Below are 23648 nucleotides of genomic sequence, written 5' to 3'. Positions count from 1 at the left end.
AAAGCGTGTCAGCGCTGCGAGAGGGAGAGACAGAAGCAAAGGCTGCAACTCTGCACTTAGACAGAGAGGAGAGAGAGGGTGCTTCTAGCTTTCTACTACTATTTTTTATATAGTTAAATTTTATATTTTTTGATTATTAATATATATAAAATTATTAGAATTTAATACATAAAAATGATAATAATAAAGTTATTATAAAAAATTAACATTACGTAATTTTATCAACTTTATTTAAAATAGTTGCTAAAGTAATAATAAAGCGTATTTATTGGAAACCATATTAATATACTAAATAATAAGTAAAATAGAGATAGTAGTACTTTCGACTTAGACCTTCAGGTGTGGTTTGGGAACCCGTGCCTCTATACAGAATGTTGTGCCTTTTTTTAGGGATCAAGTTTTTTCTTCTGCGGTACGAATATACTTCTGCATTTGAAGTATGCGTATTAGCTTTTTTTCCCTTTCAATTTTCCTTATTTTTAGCGTTCAAATTTTTCCCCTTATTTTAGTTGGACAGTGTATCAAATACTATATCTTTGGAGTAATGGAGTGATTTATTCTGTTAAATAAAATTTTAAAACTTACTTAGAAACGGAATACCAGCATACATTATTCTTATAAGCGAGTGTTTGTTTCTTAAAATCCATATAATATGAAAAAGGTTAGGTTGGTTCAGAGCTTTGCTCTACCTACTATCTGTTTTGACGACTCGGGATCCGATGGCTCAAATGACTTATGGTGGTTCACATAAGAATTAAAGGGTTTAAAAGTATTGTTATAAGAGTTGCACAAATTAAATTGTACATGAAGTATTTCTCAATTAATTCACTCCGTGGGACAATCTCGCTCTTATTTTTAAATTACTCCTTTGTTAAAGGGCGATGTAGTAAGCAATTAACCCATTTTGAGCATGTTTCTGTTGCTTGTCTTCTCTAGTCAACCCTAGCATTTCTAACGGGCAAAAAAGATCACAGGTAGGCCTTATTTCGAAGCAAGGGGAGAGAAACCTAGTAAAGAAAATGTAATGAATCGACGTAGGTTGTCAGTCTATGGTTCATACCTTTATAAGCGGAGCTTATCGAAACATGAATATATTAAAGTAGCATAGCAAAAGACAATGCAGCGGATCCATGAAAATAATAACCAATATTTAAGGTAACCTTAAGAGGTACCATTAAGTTTAAACCAAAGCTCCGCGAAGAACAAGATCCCCTTCCAACTCATCCATATCTTTATTAGTGTTTCTAATCACATCTTCAAGTACGAGACATTGTACTGGAGATCCTCCACCTTGTCCTTCATGTTAGGGAACGGTGGACTACACTATGACAAATTAAAATTTCTCTAATATATTCAATCAAGAAACAATACGAGAAGAGGATCATGGATCGTTACTACTGAACGCGCAGCACATCGAAAAAAAGAGTTGTGTGCGTCCACAAAGAGAAAGTAGTCAATCTCGTTTTAGTGTTTTTGTCACTGATCAGCTTCGCGGCAATAGCAGTAGCGCCTCCACAGTATCCACACATACAGGGATGGAACGCCGCACGCCGGTGTGCTAGATGAATATGATATGACCCAAAGATAATCATAAAGATGATTATATCACACGTCTATATTAATGTATTTTTGAATAATATATTATTCCACGAATGACTACCTTTTATATTGATCGGTAAGTATGCGATATGTTCATGGAACTCTTTGTTTATACCATGATGTTATTCTTAGTCAATCCCTAGTCGTATATCATTGTGATTGATGATCACGTTTCATGTATCATAGGTATAGAGATACCAGTCAATAAAGTGGATATTTATGTTAGAGAATATGAAAATGGATAGACCCACCTTGAGATACTGTTGGAATTGTTATTTATGATGTGTCGTCAGTTTTTATCTTAAATGGTGTACCTGCAGGATCCTTAGACCTGAGATTGTCATTGATTTCCAGAATGTGTAGTGACATATTTTGAGGCTGTCAAACGCTATTCCGTAACTGGATAGTCATAAAGGTAGTTATTTTTCGGCTTGTCATTAAACATTTCATGGGGTATGAGCGATCAATATGGAATTTATCCCTCCTTGATAACGGGAGAGATATCTATGGGTCCCTCGAGGTAGTTGGATCGAGAAAGTGCATAGCTATACCAATATGATTAAAGAGTTAGTCATGATTAATCCACTACTTGATCGAGTGAATGGTCGAGATATCACAAGGGTGGTACGTATCTCGCGCTGAGCTTGAATGGTATCGTGAGGCGAAGGGATCGGTGCATATGTATATCAAGGTTCAGCCGATATGATCTTTTTAGGTATACTCGGAAGTCAACATGTCCTGCTAGGGACCGCTATTAATTTTAGTTTGGAAAGGGTTTCCGAGTCGTAGTCGTTTGTCATGAACTAAATAGGTCACACACTTAATGGGTTGGAACAAAATATACGAAATTGATTCGTATATGGGTTTTGATTAGATTGTGATCTATGAGAAGTTAGAGTCCTAAAGTCGTCATTTCCAGAAAATCTCACACGATGATCAATAGATTGATCCAATGAAAATTGAGGCATTGTGAATGACTCGGAATCGGCTTGATATGATCAATCCGATGAGATTTTTATAGCAATATCATATATACGATCTATGAATTTCTGAGAGGTTTTCAGGGCGCTGCCCTGAAACCCGTGGGGGCGGCTTTCCCCTCAACCCCCCACCCGGGATCGTCGTGCTGTCTGAGCCTAGGGCTATTAGGGATAACATGTTTTAATTATCATGTTAGAATTTGATTCTACGCTTAACTTATTTTTACAGAGAATGATGTGAATAGTATGATCTTTATAAGTATATGGTGCATGCGTGTAATTTTCATGGCCTGTGTGTCATGGTTATTTGCAACCAAAGGCTGTCATGTTATATTATTCATGTTTTCTATGAGATGGGTATGTTTACATGATATAGTAGCTTCTCTCAGAAAGATTCAGAATAATTGATGTCCTTCCAATAGCTGCATCTACTTAGGTTTTGATCGTTGTTTGGTAGGTCTGCCAAAGCAGGGTGCCACCTTTATCTTAATTAGTTAGGATGAATGTCGGGCATCCACACGTATAGTATTGGTTTACTTAACAAAGCTATCAAAATGGTTTTAGGCTTTGGGGCATAGTATTGGGCGCCGGGGCATTCGATGCCACCCAACAAACAAGAGTCACATAGGGATGTGATTAGCAAGATGTTGCTTACCTGTGTCATCTAAGTTTCTAGCAGTGATGTCAAAGCTCACTAGAACTAGTTGAATATGGATCTTGTTCCACTATATGTCATTAGAGGGAAACGGTTTCAAAATATATAGTGTGAGATCTCGAGCTCAAAGCCTAAACCTATTGAAAAGTCCAAGTCTGGCCCTGCTGCTTCTAATGCTTGTCACCACTACCATAAGCCTGATCATTGGTGGAGGAACAACAAGCTATACTTGGAACAGCTCGAGAAGAAGAAGTGAAGTAAGACTTTCACTTCAGGTACAAATGTTATTAAAATTAATCTTGCTATGTGTCCTAATGATTCATAGGTATTTGATATTGGATCATGATTTATACTTGCAAATCGTTGCAGGGACTGAAAAGAACTAGGAAGTATGCGAGAGGCGAGATGGATGATGCTTGTGTCGGCAATGGTGCAAAAGTTGCTACGTTGGCCGTCGATGTTTATTCCTTATTGCTACCCTCAGGATTAGTTTTGGAAATAAATAATTGTTATTACATTCATGTCTTGGGCAAAAACATTATCTCTTCTTCATGTTTGTTAGAAGATGGATATGATTTCATAATAAAGAACAAGTGTTGTTCGATTTATTGAATGGTATGCTCTACGGTAATTATCCATTGGTGAATGGATTATATATTCTGGATCTTGAGGATGTCCCTGTCTATAACATTAATATGAACAAGCCTCAGCTTAATGATTTGAATCCCACTTTTATTTGGCATTTTCACTTAGGTCATATTAATGAGAAATACATGCAGAGGCTCCATAAAGATGGTATTCTTAATTCATTTGATTTTGGATCATTTGATACATGCGAATTTTATTTACTTGGCAAGATGACTAAGGCGCCTTTCACCCGTCAAGAAGAGATGTCGAGTGAGTTATTGGCCCTTGTACATACTGATATATACGGACCAATGAGCTCTATCACTAGAGGTGGTTTTCAGTACTTCATTACTTTTACCGATGACTTCAGTAGATATAGTTACATCTATCTAATGAGGCACAAGTCTAAGTCCTTTGAAAAGTTCAAGGAGTTTCAAAATGAAACACAAAATCAACTTGATAAGATAATTAAATTTCTGTGGTCTGATCGTTGAGGTGAATATTTGAGCCATGAGTTTGGTGATCATCTAAAGCAATGTGGAATTGTTCCACAATTGACTCCACTGGGGATGCTCAATGGAATGGAGTGTCAGAACAGAGGAACTGAACTTTGTTGTACATGGCCTGGTCCATGATGAGCCAATATGATCTTTCATTATTCTTCTGAGGATACGCTCTAAAATTGTTGCGTTCACTTTAAATAGGATTACATCTAAAGCTGTAGAGAAGACACCATATGAGATATGGACTGGGAAGCGTCTCGGGTTGTCTTTCCTTAAGATTTGGGGTTGTGAGGCCTATGTAAAATATTTGACGTCAGATAGGCTCACTCACAAATTAGATAAATACTTCTTTGTGGGGTATCCTAGGGAAACCAAAGGATATTACTTTTATAACCGGGAAGAAGGCAAAGTGTTTGCCGTCCAGAATGGTGCTTTTCTGGAGAAAGAGTTTCTCTCAAGGAACATCAGTGGGAGCACGATGCAATTCGAAGAGATTCGGGAACCATCAGAAAGTGTTTCAGCTCCTACTGAACCACAGTTGGATATTGCAGGACATGTTGTGGAGGCACCAGCCCCATGACGGTCGGAAAGGATCAGTCGCACACCTGAGAGGTTTATATTCCTAACCACGGAGCAACGCGATATATTATTGTTGGACAATGATGAACCTAAGACCTACTCCGAAGCGATGATGGGACAAAACTCTTAGAGATGGCTTGGAGCCATGAGATCTAAGATAGAATCCATGCACGATAATCAAGTTTGCAACTTGATTGATCCACCTGATAGTGTCAAAGCAGTTGAGTGCAAATGGGTTTTAAGAAAAAAAAATAGATGTTGATGGAAATTTTCACATCTATAAGGCACGATTGGTGGCAAAAGGTTTCAGACAGATTCAAGGTATTGATTATGATAAAACATTTTCGTCCGTCCTAATGCTAAAATCTATTCGGATCATCCTAGCAATTACTGTATATTATGACTATGAGATATGACAGATAGATGCTAAAACGGTCTTCCTTAATAGACCTTAATAGAAACCTAAGTGAGGATGTGTACATGATATAATATGAAGGTTTTGTCGATCCAAAAAATATTACGAAGATATGCAAGCTGCAAAAAGTCTATTTATAGGCTGAAACAAGCTTCTCAGAGTTGAAATCTTTGTTTTTATGATCATTAGAAATGACTGATAGGTTTGTTTGAACTTTAATTCGTTGACAGCCCTTTTTATAATAGAAAGTCTTTTATTGCTTTTAAATGAGAATAGCTATCTGATATGGGGTTGCCTAGCTATGTTGAGCCTCGTCATTTCTAATGTTCATTTAGACTAACTCCGAATCTGTATAGATGATTTTTTAATAAAAACAAGATACGGATGATTTTTTTTTTTTGATAAAAACTAAAGAGTATACCCACCCTCTTATCTCTACCACTGAAATATTTTTGAGGCACGAAATACACAAGCATGGTACTAGTTGGAGACATACACCTCAGATTGCTGCCTAACCCATTCACCACGCCCGCACCACGCCGTTCACAGCTTCACGCCGACTAATGATACTGGCACGTTGCGCTTAACTTGTGAACTCGTGGGTCTGGCGATATGCAACCAAACTGGAGTATTAAGCACATCGAAGTGCAGAAAGAGCAGATCCAGTGGGCAGCAACAATACCATCGAATCACACAGGATGTTAGCAAAATACAAGACAGGGTACACGGTGACTTGTCAAGGTTCAGGCATACGATTTGCCTTGGAATTAAGCAACAGGTTGCGGTCCCATGCGGAAGGTTTGCCATACAGAAATCACAAGCACGGACCACGGCACATGCATGAAATGACAACAACGGTTGTTCACAATTCAGATAACACAGCGGATAACTTGGCGAGCACCAGCATCAACATCAGTTTCCACCGAAAAGGTAGCCCAGGGAAGAGCCACCACCTGGAGCAGCATGAACCTTGGTCGAAGGACGGTCCTGCAAATATCGTTTGAAACCCACAATCGTTAGTGGGCCTCAAGAATCACGAAAATTCAGTTTCTCAGCATAATTCACGTAAATAAATAAGTTTTGGTCTCTGGGGAGTGGGAACATATCATAAAATTTTACAGCAGTAAAAAGAAAAAGGGGGTCAGGAAGAGGGTCAATATATGGACATCTTTACACTAACTATTGAACAAAACTTTGAACTCAAGACTCTCATAATTCTGTCATGATGCAGAGTGTGATTGGCTAACTTAGAAACACAGGCATTGACAATTATCAGGACGTATAAAAGCGCCTGAAACATATATATAATGGAGTTGTTTCGCAAGGACGATTAGCAGCATGAAATGCATTCGTGCATACCTTCAGCTCAGAGCATAGAGGGAGGAATATAAATTATGAACCCCATTGCAATATTCAAAGCCATAGATTCATATGAAAAACAAGTGTACCATTAAGGGCATGCAAATTACATATTTTTAGTGTGCAAATAATGGAGAACAGTGAGCAAAGTACTGAACGTGGTGTAAGCATTTAATGTTGATATAAAAATGGTAATGCCTCATGATTGATAGTTCAAACATTTGAAACGTCACAATGGAGCACTACAGGTAAAGTCGGCCACAACAATCAATACTTGGTACACTTTGAAAAGCAAAAAATGTGATTGGAATAAAGTTTTTGATCAATATGAACCTAGTGGGTTAGATAACAGGTATATTATATGTGAATTCTACACATACTTCCGTAATACCAATCACACTCGAGATCCTTCTCCATGACGCAACAAATTCATCAAATAACTTGATTCTAGGGCAGCCAAAGAAGTAATTAATATATCATCTGGCTCTTGAGCCATACTGTTATCTTCTAACATGATATTTTCCCAGCTAAATATCCCCAAGGTGTTACATCATTGTTAACCATAAAAATGGATGATGCCAGCGATAAATCCAAATAGCAAAAAGGTCAATTCCCAAGTGAATAAAAAAAATGTAACATAGCATACCGTAAGGAAGTTGCCAGTGTTCTGCCCGTCAGCCCTGTGATAGTTATTCGTTTGGCTAGCAACCCCAGCAGGAATCTGCTTGGCCACATCAGCTTTTGCAGCAGCTGGTTTCTCAGCAGGAGGAGCACTCACTGCTGGTGCAGCTGGTGCCACTGCTGGTTTTGGGCCCTCGCCACCTCCAAAGAGGTAGCCCAGAGAACTTTGACCACCACCGGCACTTCCACCACGACTCATCTTGATTGTTGAAAAAGAGAAACTGTGCAAAGATTCAAATCAGAAATCAAGCATGATTTTAATACATCGTACCAAGAGGGGCCAAAAGAACAACACAATTCAATGTAAAATTTTCATTACTCAAGAAAATATTGAAAACATAAAAAATTGTTTGGATGAGTTGATAAGGATCTCAGTGAAAGATCTCACTCTCCCCAGAGGGAAAATAGAGAACTTTTAGTTTTGACAGAATACAACTCGTTATAATTTTCAGTACTGCAAGTGAAATCAGAGATTGAAAATAGCAAACTATATTTGGATCTGCCATCAAATCTTGGTAATAATCTTATCTAACTATGTGAGGGCCCCATCTTCCTCGATGAAAAAAAAAAATCAAGAACTTCTAGTCAGACAGAGAGACAGACTTCTATGTTACAAGTTTGTGTAGAAAGTAAGAAGTTGCAGCACGCCAGCAAAACCTCCAAGGCTCCAACAAGCACAAAATGTAAAACTACCCAGATCCGGAGAAAAACCAAAACATCTTCAGCCAACTCTACAAGGTTATATATGACAGGTCCTTGTCAAAATATTGCAAACAGCGGCCAATAACCTAACCAAATGCCCACAGTTCTACGAACTCATATGTGAACAGGCATCATCAGGGAAGGTACGCATCCAGTGATCCAATTGTCCAGGAAATTCAAGCCAACCAAGAACCAGCATGCAACCAAACAGATCGATCGTTCATGCCATCATTCGCCAAAGGCGTAAAAAAAAACCACAATGCCCTACGGATCTACATCTTTCACTGAATTAACCAAACTAAACGGCGTCCCCCGAAGCCAGGGGCGCGAAGGCCCTACGTATCGGTGACACAAGCCCCAAATAGCAACAGATCCGCTTGTACAGATCAACAGCGGACGCACGGGCGAGAGAACCGGATGGGATCTCGCGGGTAGATTCGACCTCTCACGGCACAGATCGGGGCGAGGAAATAAAACGAATCGAGGCTGCGCTGGGCGAGGGAAGGGGCTTACCGAGAAGAAGGGGGCACGAGGCCGAGGGCGGCGAGCGGCGAGCGGCGGGGGAACGAACGGCGGCGTCGGCTGCGGGATCGGGGTCAGCGGCCGGTGGGGACTGAGGCTGCTTTCGCTTTTGCGCCCGATCCGTTCCAAATGGAGGCCTGCGACTGGTTTGTATAGAGGAGGGTGGGTCGGTCCAGCAGGGCAGCAGGCCGTCCGATCTCGGAATCAACGGTCGAGAGGGCACCAGGCGCCCGTGTGAAAGGAACACCTCACCCCCCTGCCGGCACCAGTTCACAGATATTTAGAGACTGTTTGGTTGCTCTCCGGGCCAGGCAGCAGCTCCAATCAAACATGATCTTAATGTTTGCTATTAGTAATAGATATTCGTTCATGAATATATTTATCATTGCATAATTTACTACTATATTTCTTCAAAAGTATTCTTCATCGCACCATTAGCTATGCATAATTTCCTATATTATCTTCATGAGATCTTCTACTCAACAAAACAACCCAATAACTCCATGGCAAACACTAACATAATCAAAACTCAGTAACACGTAAATTAGTTTTGTGGAATTGGTTGGTAGTGCGTGACCACTATAGTAGGATATTTGGAACACATATTTTCATGCAAATTTTTTTTAGTAATTTGGTATGAAATTGTATAATTTTCACAGAAATCTGAAAAACTTTCAGCTTTCCAAACGGCCTGAAGAATACGAGATGGTTTCCCACATCGATACAATATCCAGTCAATCAATATCGTTGTGATTTGTTGACTGTATAGATCGTATATGTATGTTAAGGAGAAATAAATAGAACGGAGTTATATTTTTTTAAAAGAAGAGTATTTTATTGATTGTATCTGAGGTGAATTTCTGTTTGATTGATCTGATCGAATTTGAGATCGTATAAGAGGATGCAAGAATTAAGATTATGATTGATTACTTACATAAAATTGGTTTTATAACACTAACAAATAGACTCACGTGCACAAGTAGATACAGACGCAGATACAAGAGTCTACATCTACATAGTCAAGCTACAGACATATATTTATATTCGTATGACTAGACTGAAACAATATATGTAAATAACCAAATATTTTTCATAAAATTCTACACATCCGCTGGTCCAGGATCCTCCCATGCCTGACAAACAATCAACCCCTATAACACGTAAGCCTATTGTGGCAAATGACAACAGGGGAAATCCACCCCACCCTACCGTGAATCTCAGAGGTGATTGCTTCAGGAACACTGGAATGCTCTGGGAATCGGATCCGAATAAGCTCTAAGATAGACCACAAAATAGACATTTTTGTAAAATCATATAAAGTGATAATCTTTCATACATATGCTCGTCACAAACATCTTAGGATTTTACACATAACAACAGCATAGAAATCATGGCTCCATGCTGGAAAGGGGTAGGGGTCAAATGACTTAAATCACAACAAAATGCTCTGTTCTTTTGCAGTAGCATATATCAACACTACAGAGTAAGGATACATCGCTGCCCCTCGTCTAGTCGTCTTAGTGTACATGGCACTGAAGAAGTAACTAAAAGGTCCTAGAATATTTCTTGATTTCATACAGAATAGACGATATGGACACCAAGTCCTCGTTGAGAGCAGAGCCACCATTGGTCCTCTTGACACACTCGGTAAGCCTGGTATAGTAGAACAGGAGCTATGTGAGCGGGCTTTCAAGATCCCCATCCCGCACAAGAAGTTGCTGAAAGATGTGACGACATCTTTGTGCATCAGCTCAATTGCAGCCTTCCACCGGTTTACGAAATCCTTAACCAAATGGTTCAACATCCAACATTGGCTTTCTCTGAACTTGTAGCTGTCTCTTCCGCTGATAAAGTTCAGGCAAACATGAGATGTCATTTGAAAGTAAGAAAGCAAAAGAGCACTGTTAGGATAAACATTACCGAGAGGATAGGCGAGCGGTGTCGGCTGCTAGGAATAGATTAGACTATAGATTGGGAATATAGGAAAGACATAGGGAAGAGATTATAAACTAGATTGATTTCTCTTGCTTGATTACAATGATGTGAAGCTGTCTCTTTATATAGCGAGGAGAAATTACAATTTTAAATCAATTTCAACTCCTAATTTATTTTCTACTAAACTTATCTCTAAGCCATCTTAATTTAATCCCGCCGGACTATCTATCACACCCTAAAATTTTGATTTTGGATTGTGAGCATTCTAAAACAATAAAATAATATATTTTTTTCTGAAATTTGAATGCTTTTACAAAAAATTTAGAGTTTAAAAAGAATTTGTTTTGTGTGATGAAAAATGTATTTATAAATATTAGAATAGGTTAAGGAATTTTAAGGTTGGACAAATCCTTGTTCCATTTTTCCCACATTATTCAGAAATCTCCCGTGGACAATCTCAGCTCGCATCCTTTTGATCCAACTCACCGTGCCCTGTTTTTCCTCAATGTTTTTCTCTCTAACCTGTAGCTCCAAACCAGCATCAAGCCCTCAACCTTGTATCACATTGGATTGCTAGCAAGACAACCCACATGTGTGCTAAAGCCAGCCCATACCAACTCTCTTGCATGTGCATATAACTGATCATTTCCATCCACCTCCAAACGACATCGTCCCTCTGCATAGCAGCCATGGCTGGTCAACTAAGCTCGAGTAAGTACTCAATCCAAACGCATTGACATCCATCAAGTAAGAAAAAATCAGTGGCCATTCCATCCTCTTTAAATTCCTAGCAATTCGGAGTGGAAACCGCCGCTTTAATGGCCATAATGGCAATTGAAGCCGGCCGTCGTTACTCCTCGTCGCTAGCCTCGTCTTCTCACGCAGTTTCGGAGTTCAATATAGCCTCAAATGCAAATCTTGTCAATACCAAAATGTTAAGTCTCGTCGAGAGCTTCGATTTGCACCTATGGAAGTCCCCATTTGAATAATGGATCTGAGAGTTATTACCCCTAGATCAGTGCTGCACAGTTAAGGCTAGATTCAAACAGTTCCCCTTGTGACGCAGTTTTGGAAATCAAGATAGCGTTTTCAGAAATTCCAATGAATACTAAAGTTGTAGTCTTTTCGATACTACAAGATAGAGTCTATAAACGTCCAATTTGATATCCGGAAGGTGGAGTTATCATTCTCGAAACACAGGCCTGCGAATTAGTGTCGTGCAATCGAATCACAACTTGGGCCTGGGCCATGGCCGGCTTGGATCCCACCTTAGCTCACCAGCCTGACGTTCCTAGCCCCATAAAAAGGGACCAGAACACCCTCCCCTACCCTTTTTCACGCTCCTCCAAACCCTAATAGCCGCCCCCAACCTGTCAGGCACCGTTCGTCGTCACGGGCAGCCATGTCGTCACCAATTGGCATCCGTCTTCTCGGCGATCTGTCTAGCCAAATGCCTTCATCTTTTGTCGAGATGTGCCCCTGGTCGGTGCACACAACTCCACGAAGCAGCATGGCAAGATGAGCACCACCGAGATCTACGTCGCTGTGTGTGTTGCTCCGTTTCTGGCTGCGTCCAAGGCGCAAATCGAAGAAGGGATGTGACCATGTGAATACATGTATGGGAGGAATTACATAAGTTTAATGTAACAGCAGTTTTTCCTGCCCTCTCCATCTCTCTGCCTGTGGGGCCCAGCTGTCAACGCCATCTCCCTCCTCCGGTTCTTCCCTTCCTTTTTTCCCTCTTGCGATTCAAATCTGAATTCCCTTCAATACCACGCAAATCAATGCAGTGGATCACAGTTTGTCGCAACATTTGGAAACCATCGGCCTCTAATTGAAGGTCATCAAGAGCGGAAGAATTGGGGCACGACATTTGGAAACCGACTCCAAAATTTATGCCCGCCATTAACCCTAGCCGGCAAATCAATCTGCCTGCCATCTATAAAAGGCATCTAAGACCCTCGACCGAGCTTCCCTTCGCTCCACCGCTCCCAAACCCTCAATCATTGTCGAGAGAGCACCACCCGAGTGCCACCGCACCGAGTCAGAACCGTAGCTGAACCCTGTCGTCGTCGGCGTGCTTCTTCGAGTCTCCCTGACGCAATGCGAGCCCTCGAACGGAACCATCTTCGCCTCCTCTCCGCCTTCCGCCGCTCGCTGTCGAGTTCAAGTCATCACGATGCAATCTCCGCCTCTCCCCGATGATCCTCAACCGCCCCGAGCCCGTCGTCGCCGTTGTCCGTGCTAGAAGTGAGGTAGATCTCGTCCCCGCCGTTCGATTCGTTTCGCGTGGTGTAGATTAGAAGTATAGATACCAGTTCGCCTAGTAGATCTAGACCGTTGGATTGACGATCAAAAACTTAGGTTTAACGAGCCGTGTGCCATCTCAACTAGCCACATAAGTGTGCCACGCGTGCGTGTGCGTGTTTGTCTAACGTGGTCGCCTAGTCAGCACCAATCGGCCGAGTCAGCGCGATGACGTTAGCATGCGCAATAATTTAGCTTTTCCCTTTAGAAAATAATTCAAGAAATCCGTAAAATCCGAAAATAGGTTTTCTTACTAGGAAAAATTCTATAAATTTGTTAATAAAATTGATAAAGCTTTAAAATTTATTTTTTCAATATAATAAACTTTATCAATATTTTTTTAATTCCATTTTAATTCTGTTAATGAATTTTAATTCGGTTTAATGTTATTTAATACCTTTTTAGTGTTAAAAAATACAAATAAATTTAAAATAAAATTTTAATTATGGAAAAAATTTATAAAATCTAGAAACGTTATAAATAGGTTTCCTTTAGTAAAATAAATTATTTATAATCTCTTAATTCAAATAAATGTTTTTAATTATTCTTATTCCTAAAATGCAAATAAAATTCTATTAAATTCATGTTCATCTTTTTAATTAGTTTATATCATAATTTAATTCATAAATTTATAAATAAATAATTTTGACCCATAATATTTCAAATAACTTAGTTTAAGTTCCAGAAAAATAATTTCCCTTTTCGTCCTTTTTAATATTCAAATAGTCGAAGCTTTCGTGTTTTAGCTCTATTTTGTGCAATTCTTGCGCCAAATTTCTAAAATCATAACCTAGCCAACTGTAGAGTTTGCAAACTGTGTTAGCATTATTTGGTGTATTGTTCTTAGTTTTGTTTGTTCTCTCCGTGTGTAGATGAGTTTGTCTAAGGAGCCATTCAAGAACCTCCATGATCAAGAGCTTGAACATTTAGCACCTATTTATATGAAGTATTTGTTTTATAAAACACATGCTTGTCGAATGCGATGTCCTATGGTTAGGGTTTACTAGTTATTCCCTAATCTTCCTTGTAGCCTTAGTGTTGTTTCCATGTTATAGGTAGAAATACTTAGTTGTGCTTACTTATGGATAGTGTAGGCGATAATAACATTGACTAATGGTATATGGAACATGAAGTTAGTTTTGGTGAGGTGCATAGACACATGGAACTTAGGGTCTAGGCAAGTGATGGTTCGCCTGTAGATGTGTTCCATGCATTGTTTGCTTCGAATTGTTAATGGTGATTACCCTGCTGGTTGGATTGGCAGTTGTCTTGCCCAGACCATGTTTAAGGATAGGTTCGTGGAGCGACTATCCATGACAACAGTATAATCATGAGACTTATATGGGTATGGCTTGGCCAAGTAACTAAATGATCTTCCAGTAGTGTATGAGCTAGATGGATGTGTAGGGATGGAAGGGGTACTTCCCGGATCTATTAGGCACAAGGGGCTTCTAGAGTGGAGGGTTACTCCCACGACGGTGAAACCTTAGTGGGCGATTAAATGCTAGGACTCTTTGAAAATGCCTCGTAATGATCTCTTGACACACACCATAGGATGTGTGTAGGGTAGTGGCACATACCGATAAAAGAGTTGATCACGACTCGTAGGTAAAATGTACAGCCTTTGCAGAGCGAAAACTAATATATCAGTCATGCTCACAGTCATGAGCGACATAGACCCTCACATAATTAGCTGGGTGGTTTTAGGTGTTTTGGGTTGGTTCCGGTGGATCACAGCTATGGAAGCTATGATTCGAAGTTGGTTTTGGTTAGAGGTAGATGGAACCTCAGGTGCGGATCATGGTGGTTGGAATTTTTGATTTAAGTTTTAGAGATTCTTTCACATAGTAAATATGTTGCTTCTATAACTGTTTGACTATTGAAATGTCATTAATGCAAAGAAACCCATGAATTAAGCCATTCTTGATATTGGCCCACATATCATACTTTTTCATACTTGTTGAGTATTCTATGTACTCATGCTTGCCCTCTCTCCCCTCAACATGTTGTTGCTCAGAAGGCGAAGATTTCGTGAAGTACCCCAAGGATGATGCTGCGTTCTAATCGTGTGAGCTTTTCGGTCGATGCCTATGGAGTGTGGATGCCTCACGTTTCTGCCACTGCTATGTGTTTTCTTTTAGACCCTTAAAGTTGTTGATGTAATAAAGTTAAATGTTGTAATAAGAGATATTATTCTGTTATTGCACTTATGATATCGCTATATATATGTAATTTGATCCTGACATACATAGAGCTATATTCAGTTTGATCTTAAAACCAGGTATGACATTTAAATAACGAAAAGTATGGACCGTAGCGCTTTGCATGTCCAAACGAACATGTCATGAAAACTTGATTGACTGGACTTGTAGGTGTAAAGAAAAGCATGTCCACATATATTTGCATGGAACACAGCTTTAACACAAAATTTGAAGTAAACTCATCCCAAAATTAGCTTTGCATATAGACTTGTAGCAACCGTACTTTTTATCATGAACCAAATAATGGACTAAGCTAAAGGCAACTGCTAGAATTATTATCGCAAGTTTTAGTCATGAATCAAATAAATGATCAGTTGCCAAGAACCATATAGCACGATTGACCCAGTTTAGCTTCCATGTAATGGTTGAGTCACCAATGAACTTCAAAATTCTGAACTTGTTGGTGCATCAAATTATCTAAATGGACTGTCAGTGAGAAAATTACCTTTAAGATGTTTATTTTTTCACCCAAAGCGAACACTGAAGAACGGGATTTCAGAGGTTCTTTTCCAATGGAGAAAAGGAAGCCTGTACTTCTGGTTTCGACTCCAAGTCGGTGGAAGTTGCTATGTCCAACTGTAATTTCTCTAGCACTTCTATGTATGCACGGAAATGTGAACTCAGCGCCTGAAAGATGGTAGGGATAGTAAAAATTCCAAGAAAACAAATAAATGTTTGTCCAAAATATATAAGAAAATACACAATAAGTTCTTTGGGGTTCTCTTTGCTGCTAGCAGACTTAGATAAATCCATGCAAAAAATTCTAACAAAGTTGGGGTATATGAAGGTTGATGGCACAAAAACTAAACATAGCGAATTTAGAATGGGAGCAGCAAAAAGCAAAGACCAACAGAAACATATTGTAGTACTCCAGGTCCATGCAAGCATGAAGCAACTCCTTTGTGTATTTCTGCTCACTTTGCCCAAGAGTTATCCGGGAGTTCCCACATTTGGACGCTTAAGCATTTGTAGTACCTACTTTTGAACCCATATGCATTATATGATGCACTCTACACTTTCTACAAAAAATGCAGTACCGAGCCGCATGCTCAACGGTCAACACATGGGGTGCACAATTGGATCAGGGTGTTACATTGATTGGTGGGCCGGGCCTTATTCAGATCACATTGCCACATTTACTGTGATACTCACCTTATTCATGGTATCAATATAAGCTGCACGAACTTCTGCATATATCTCCTTAGCATGTTCCTTAAGAATAATTATTGTGTATCTGCAGTGTGGAGGGCAATGGAAAAAGGAGAAAGTTACACATAAAAACAGAATAACACAGATACAACACATATACCAACAAAAAGGAACAGTCAAATCATATGGGAGTATGCAGTATTTGTGAAATCATTTCCATTCAGGAAAGGTGTATTAGCAGCATAGTTACTGAAACCAGACCAGCGAGTAAACAGGTTGAGTCATAGCAATCAGGTTCGCTATAACACTTATAAATATATTGTAATGAAATATTTTTAATACTTATAAATATGTTTTAATCTTACTTAACTGTTATTCATTATCAACAAAATGCTATCCACATACACAACAATATCTACACATCAGGTGACCTTGTTAGCCCTCTGGTGCTTTAGCGTTCAAATCCTAGGAGTGTACTCTGAATAAACCACTGTTTCACCCGGTTTATTTCCTCGCCAATCTTTTAACCCAGCTGACCAGACAAGGCTTTAGTTCTAGTTTTTACCCGTCAACCATCAGTGTAGTCTGGTTTTAGTTACCATGATAAGTAGTTGGTGACATACTTCCTTCTATCGAACAAGACCTTGTATCCAATACACTTCTAAAAAGGTACATATGAAATTTACAATATGATATTACCCAATTAAGATGTCCAGTTCTAGTAGAATAAATTTGAGAATTTTATTGTCAAAGGACAGCTGGGAAAGGATATTTGCTATACACATGTTCCAGGTTTGCAAGAGAACAAAAGATGAAATATATGCAGCTCTAGCAAAGTAGCAGGCCATAAAATATGAAGTGCAGTACTTTAGGATCATATTTGGGCATAGTTATTGTGTCTTTTTTTTTATTGAAAAACTGACCAATCATCATGATATGAGCAGTGTTTAAAAAAGCGGCGCCTAGTCGCTAGGTGGAGCATCACCACTTCGCTTACACCTAGGCTTTTGGTCTAGGCGTTTTCCCCAATTTTCCTTATTTTTGTGTGTTAATATGCAATATTTTCCCTATTTTATTATTTTTCTTTGTTCATTTGCCAAAAGTACAAGCGCCTAGGCGCTATGCGGAGTCTGACCGCGCGCCTAGTGCTTTTTGTTGTTAGAGATATATATTGGGTTTGTGTAATATCTCCGTGTTATAAGGGTTTTTTTTTTCATATTGCTCACATGTACAAGTATATATACTGGTTAATGGTCTCAATGGAATACAAGTTGCTATTCTTAACATGGTATTAGAGCTAAGTTTTCTTTTTGGACGTAAATTCCGCAAGTGTTCTTGATCGCATTGCAATTAGTTTTAAAACCGCCTATTCACCCCCCTCTAGTCGGTATCCTTGATTCTACACCTTTCTCTCGAGCTCGATCATGGCGAACTTTGCCGCTGATCCTGTGCGTTTCATTCCGCCGGGTCTTGTCATTGAAGATGGTGGCCAGAATCGCAAGATTAGGTCCTTCGTCAGTATAGCTGGCAACCCTGCTAAGAGGCATGAAGACTTGGCGATCGTGGTCTCAGAGGAGGAGCTCTCCCCAACCCAAGAACTTGCATTGCTGCATGATATCAGACAATACATTGAGGTAGAACTTCTTAAGCATGTTCTCTACTTCAGTCCTTATCTGCATGGAGTTGGCATATTTAAGCTAGGGGACTTGTGTGAAAGAGATGTTCTGCTGGCTGGTAATCCTCATTGGATAGGTCCCCATGTGATTAATTTTGTCAAGCATGATAATGCCAAGAACCATAAATGATCCCCTTTCTCCAGAAAAGGATGGATTGCGTTCCTCGGGTTCCCTCTAGACTTCAAGGAACTGCACTTCATTCAGCAAGTCTGTTCTTCCTTTGGCAAGCTTCTTCACTGGCACTCCTCAGACCGTAGTTTGGCTCGTGTTCTAGTTAAAGTTCTGATTGATGATCCCCTAGACATCCCTAGAAGCATGGTCATCAAGCTTGGTCGTGAGCTTGATGGGGATGATCGTTCTTGGACTTGTCTAGTATATATCTTCAACACTATGATGGCTGATGTGATTCCCCCGGATGAGGATGTCCCCCCTGCCAACAATGGCAATCCTCATCCTTTTGAAGGTCCTGTTCTTCCTGGTGAACCCGAAGCTGTGGCTCAGCTTGCTGATCAGCTCTTTGGTCAGGAAGATCTTCACAATCAGGCTCAGCAGATGCAAATAGATCAAGTTTCTGAAGCAAGTTCTGTCAACCAAGCTTCTTCTTCAGATGTCCCTTTTGTCCAAGCTCTTGGAGTTGAAAGAAATGCTGAAGTCAGAGAGAATCAGAATTCTAGCAGGCAAAGGGCCTTGCTGATACATGAGCCTCTAGTGAACTCTTCTCCTCGGGCTAAAACCTCCAACTCAAATAACCAGTTGGACGAGAACTTGGATACAGTTGCTAGTTTCATGGCTAATCACTTAAGGACAGCCATGGAGAGTTATCTCAAGCAAGTTCAAAGCTGCTCAAAAAATATTTTCTCGGTTTCAGTGCCAGCCCATCTCTGGAATGGAAAACTAATCTCAACAATAAGGGTATTTTTATCAGCACCTTTAATCCTTCTGAGATCCAAGGAATATTCACGATTCAGTCCTTGATAGAATTCAAGAAGTATTAGTCTTTGAACCAAAAGGATCTCATAGAAGCAAGTATAGAAAGCAACACCCCTCTTCTTTTGACATGGAAAGAAAGTTCAGAATCACCACAGCCTATATCAGATTCTAATGGCATCTACTCCACCAAGCCAGCCATCACCAGAGTCTTCTTCAGGAAGAAACTCAGAAACAAAAAGAAAGATGATCAAGGAACTGTAACTGACGACCAAATCTTCCCTGATTTCAAAGAAGTCTTTGCTCAACAGGAGATTGCTACAAAAAGAGGTGGAAAATCGAAAGCAAGGAAGAGAATTGCCATGCCAATATCTGATAAGAGCTTGAGAAGAAGCAAGAGGCTCCAAAGCAAGTTTGATGGACACAAGGTTAGTCCAAGTAATGATTTTCAGAAGACCTATACAAAAAGCAGGACAAAGATCAGGAGAACCCCCAACAAAAGACTTCTAGCTGGTAACTCTCTTCAAACCAGTTTCAATTCATCTGCTGAATTTCCTAACATAGCAAAGATTGATGAATACAACAAGTTGGGCTTACTTTATCCGGAAATTCCTATTCTGCAAATCCAGCAGGTGGCTATAGAGAAATGCAATTTACCTCCTTCGGAGGTAACAACAGAGCTGCTCCTGGCAAGGAGGGAGAAAACTTCAAGCGGGGAGCTAAACGCAGAGCATGATCAAAAAATGGCTACAAGGGAAGGGAGCAGTACTCAACCTCCTATCTTAGTTAGCTATGAATAGTCCCTTTAGAATTTCTATGACCACCAGGGAATGCCCTGATGACTTTTGTTGTAATCTAAATTCTGGTCACTCTTGTGAGAGGTGGAACCTTTTGGAGACTTCTACCGACTGGTTACTGTTGACTCATGATGCTTGGTATTTTGGTTTATTATCTTTGGATATTCGGTTTGGTTGGACCAAAAACTCCCTTTTCCTTCTCAACATCAAAGTTAAGACTCTTCACAAGTGGATCCATGCTTTGCTTCTCTTACCCTGGGTTTTCTCATTGGATGAGTATTCTACTTTTGACTTTCGGTTCTGGATTTCTTATTGGTATATTACTAGTTACTATCTTGGTGGTCCTTACTCTCCGGCTTTGCTGGAGTCCCAAAGGCCGGTTCTTACTTTGAGGGTTTTTTTATGGATAATCATCATAAGAAAAGTTGGAATATCTTAAACTGGAACATTAGAGGTATTAATTCGGCAGATAAATGCAATGCCATCAAGTCTAAGATTGAGGAAAGTGCTTGTAGTCCTATAAATAAGAAGGAAGGCAAGGAATGTCAAGCCACTACTAATTTCGTTTCAGTAGCAATAAAAAGTTAGACATGATACATCCATGTTCTCTGCATAACTTCACTACTCTTGTACAAACAAGTTTTGATAACAAGAATGGCCTTTATCATGCTTCAAACATAAAATTATTCACTACAACAGATTCAAGTTCAAACGACTCATATGAGAAATTAGCTCTACATTGGTAGAAGCATGGTTGCCTTGCATAATTGACATGGACTAGGCACAGATAACATTTGCATAAACAATTACCTGTATAGAGTCCAGCTCGACTTTGTTTATGTTGTTCTCAACGCCTTTTGTGTACTCGCGCAGTTTGATGCCGTTAGCCAGGATGTTTGCGACTTCCTGTGCGTGTCCAGAAAGAGAACATCAGTAATCCAGTTTCACACAGCCCATCCCCTTCACTGAAATGGTGCAGCGAGCTTAAAGGGATAGCAATGCAGCAGCCGGGTCTCCGAGGTGAAATGAAAGAAGCATCGTTGCGTCATGCCAGCTCATGGTCCCAGTAAAGCAAGTTACTAATGTACAGAAGCTACAAAGTTTTGTTGGAGCGAGAAGCGGCACCTGATCATTCTTGCAGTCGTCGAGCTCCTGCTGCAGCCCCTCCGTCATAGCTGCCGAACAAACCAGCCAGAGGTAATCTTTGAATCGCATCCACAGAGAGGATATGACGCGATCCGAGGATGAAGGAGCTTGCGAGCGGTCGTTCTACCTGGTGACTTCCTCGTCGAGAGCGAGGTCGCCGACGAAGACCCCGAGGTCGAACCGTTCCTTCTGCCCGTCGAGGACCGCCGCGGCAGGGACGGCCTCCATCGCGGCGGGGGGGGGGGGGGGGGCGGGATCGCCGGAGCGGGCGGCGGGCGGAGAGATCTGCCGCCGGGGGCGGTGGGTGTTGGGATCGGATCGGACCTGACCTGTTCAAATGGCCGTCCAGCCGACCCGTACGGACCCAGCAGGCACGATCTGATTATGGCACGACATAATAGATCCGTTAAATTAAATGATCAGTACTGGGCTAGGCTACGTACCGCACCCTCGACTCATGGTATGGCCCATCAGCTATTGTATCGGATCGGGCTAGTTCGATTATGGTTACAGCACGATGAACTCGACGGACACGGTGGCACGGCGGGCCTGGTAGACACGGTTGAGACCTGGGGCACGGTAAAGGTATTGCCTGATAGCACTTAAAAATAGAAAAAAATCTAAAATAATAAGTAAAAAATTAAAAAAGCTCAAAAAATATATAGAAAATATATAAAAATACGTTTTATTGATTGGTTGTCTCGTTAAAAATCTTTTTACTAGAAGAGAAAGAGTACAATCTTTGCTTCGGAAATTACATGATTTTTTTAGAAACCTCAGAATTTTACTCGCAATATTTAATATGCTTCCTCAATTGTTCCGCTGCATTTGTAGACATAACACCTAATTCATTGTTTCATATATTATATTTAGCAAATCTTACATATTTCCTATTAATTTCTCTATAGAAGCAAGCAGGGCACGCCAAAGCACGCGAGGGCATGGTCAGTTAACGGGTTAAATGGGATATGCCTGGCCTGTTTAACCCGTTAACCCTTTTTTATTTTGTAGTGTTTTTATGACCGTTTGATCTTAAAAAATTCGATTCTTTTGTAAAAATAATCATTTTTCACCTATAAATAGAGCACCACCTGCCATTTCATTTCTCACCAGCAACAACATTTACTCTCTTCTTTCCTCCTCTCAATCTTGTCTCAAAGTTCTTACAAATTTACAAAATTTGGCAAAATTAGGTTGAATTATTACCAAAAATTCGAGAAAAGCCCACGTTATCATCCTGCTGTCTTGAAGAAATCTTGTTGATTTTTTTCATCGTTGTTCATTCTTGTTTCTTCCAATTTTTGTTTTATTATTTCATTATTTCTAACTCTAAATATTTGAATTATTTGTAGTACTATTCGACATTGATCATGGACACTGGTGGTCACGATCATGATGATATGTCTATGAATCATGATTTTTTTTTTCTTTAAGGACTCCCAGGGGAATACGACTTCTTTGACGGTGCTGTAGGTGTTGGATCTGACGGTGACCCTTCAGCAGCACCTCCATCATCAGGCTCTACAAGTGCATACACGTCAGCAAGCACCGGCTTTAAGAGATCAAAAGTCACTGCTTCAGAAGTTTGGCAAGACTTCGAAAAGATCTATAGAGAGGAAGACGGGATAAATGTCAAGTATGCTAACTATTATATTTGCAAAAATTAATTATCTGTAAAGCCCTCAGGTAGAACAGGACACTTACAACTTGTAAGCGAAAGAGTGGAGCAGCCATGAAGCAGATGATGCTGCAATACAATTTGATGGCTCTGTTCGTCATGGGAGTATAACTCTGCCAATGCACGAAAAGAGCTATGCTGCTTCATTGCAAGAGCGGATCTGCCACTTAACATCGGTGAATCTACTGTATTTGAAGGTTACATTAAGCAAGCTTATAATCCTATGTTCATGCATGTTTCTAGACAGACAACTAGCAGAGATATAGTAAAATACTACAATGTGTGTCATAGAAAGTTTAAAGAAATGCTGCAAACATGTATATTTTCAGTTGCTTTGACCTCGAACATATGGGCATGTAGAGCTAAAGAGGATTATCTTAGTGTGGTTGCTCATTTTGTTAATAATGATCGGGAACTAGAAAAGAGAATAATATGTTTTCGGTTGATTGACAACGCGCATACTAGTGAAAATATTGTTGAAAAAATATCTCAAGTAGTTGAAGACTTTGGTCTCACAAATAAAATATTTTCTATCACTTTAGATAATACTGGTGCAAACTCTAGCGCAATGGATATTCTTACTCAGTTGTTTGGTACATATGCTGAATCTTTCTTCTTTCATCAACGTTGTGCTAGTCATATTATCAATCTTATAGTAAAATCCGGTTTGAAGAGGTTATCGCAATACCTAGAAGATTTTCGTATTGCAATATCTTTTGTAAACTCTTCTATCCAACGAATTGCAGCATATAAACAATATTATGTTGTGATGGGTGTGTGTCCACTCAAGTTTGCTGTGGACATGCTAGTGAGATAGAACTCTACTTTTTGATGCATGAAAATAGTGTACCATATAAAAGTACATTTGATGTGTTTATTTATACACACTATCATCAACATGGGGGTCACACTTTACATACGAAATCGCATTGGTATGTTGCCGAAAGAATACTAGAGTTTCTTGAATTTTTTTATGATTCAATTGTGAGTTTATCAGGAGTTTATTATCCAACATCTTGCTTAGTAGTGTATAATATTGTTGAAATTGCTACTCATTTAAACAATTATGAAAATAACAATCTTTTAAGAGATTGTGTAGTTCCTATGTAATCTAAATTCTTAAAGTATTAGAAAGGAATTCCTTTGTTGT

At 39.8% G+C, this 23648-nt stretch overlaps 1 protein-coding gene and 1 long non-coding RNA gene across 2 annotated transcripts; both read right to left on the bottom strand.

Annotated features, from left to right (window-relative positions):
- Positions 1–6091: 6091 nt before the first annotated feature.
- Positions 6092–8757, bottom strand: LOC133915938 (protein SPIRAL1-like 1). The gene is made up of 3 exons (XM_062359348.1): positions 8614–8757; positions 7364–7619; positions 6092–6345 (listed from the first exon to the last, which is right to left on the bottom strand). The coding sequence occupies exons 2-3, from the start codon at positions 7595–7597 to the stop codon at positions 6271–6273; spliced, it is 309 nt and encodes a 102-aa protein (XP_062215332.1). The 5' UTR covers positions 7598–7619; positions 8614–8757; the 3' UTR covers positions 6092–6270.
- Positions 8758–9905: 1148 nt separating this feature from the next.
- On the bottom strand, positions 9906–21174 carry LOC133915935 (uncharacterized). The gene is made up of 6 exons (XR_009909422.1): positions 20948–21174; positions 20800–20849; positions 20485–20580; positions 16278–16359; positions 15571–15752; positions 9906–10466 (listed from the first exon to the last, which is right to left on the bottom strand). It is a non-coding gene; the product is annotated as an uncharacterized LOC133915935 (long non-coding RNA).
- Between the last annotated feature and the right edge of the window lie 2474 nt (positions 21175–23648).

Source organism: Phragmites australis, chromosome 4 (genome assembly GCF_958298935.1).
Source record: "Phragmites australis chromosome 4, lpPhrAust1.1, whole genome shotgun sequence".
Taxonomy (NCBI): domain Eukaryota; kingdom Viridiplantae; phylum Streptophyta; class Magnoliopsida; order Poales; family Poaceae; genus Phragmites; species Phragmites australis.
Note: the sequence above shows the minus strand (reverse complement) of the source record. Positions and strands in the feature narration are given on the sequence as shown.

Bases quoted from the DNA above. Each gene is read 5' to 3' on its own strand.
- LOC133915938 (XM_062359348.1), bottom strand. From the start codon at position 7,597: ATGAGTCGTGGTGGAAGTGCCGGTGGTGGTCAAAGTTCTCTGGGCTAC. The intron at 6,346-7,363 runs GTATGCTATGTT...CGATATTTGCAG, and splicing joins ACACTGGCAACTTCCTTACG to GACCGTCCTTCGACCAAGGT.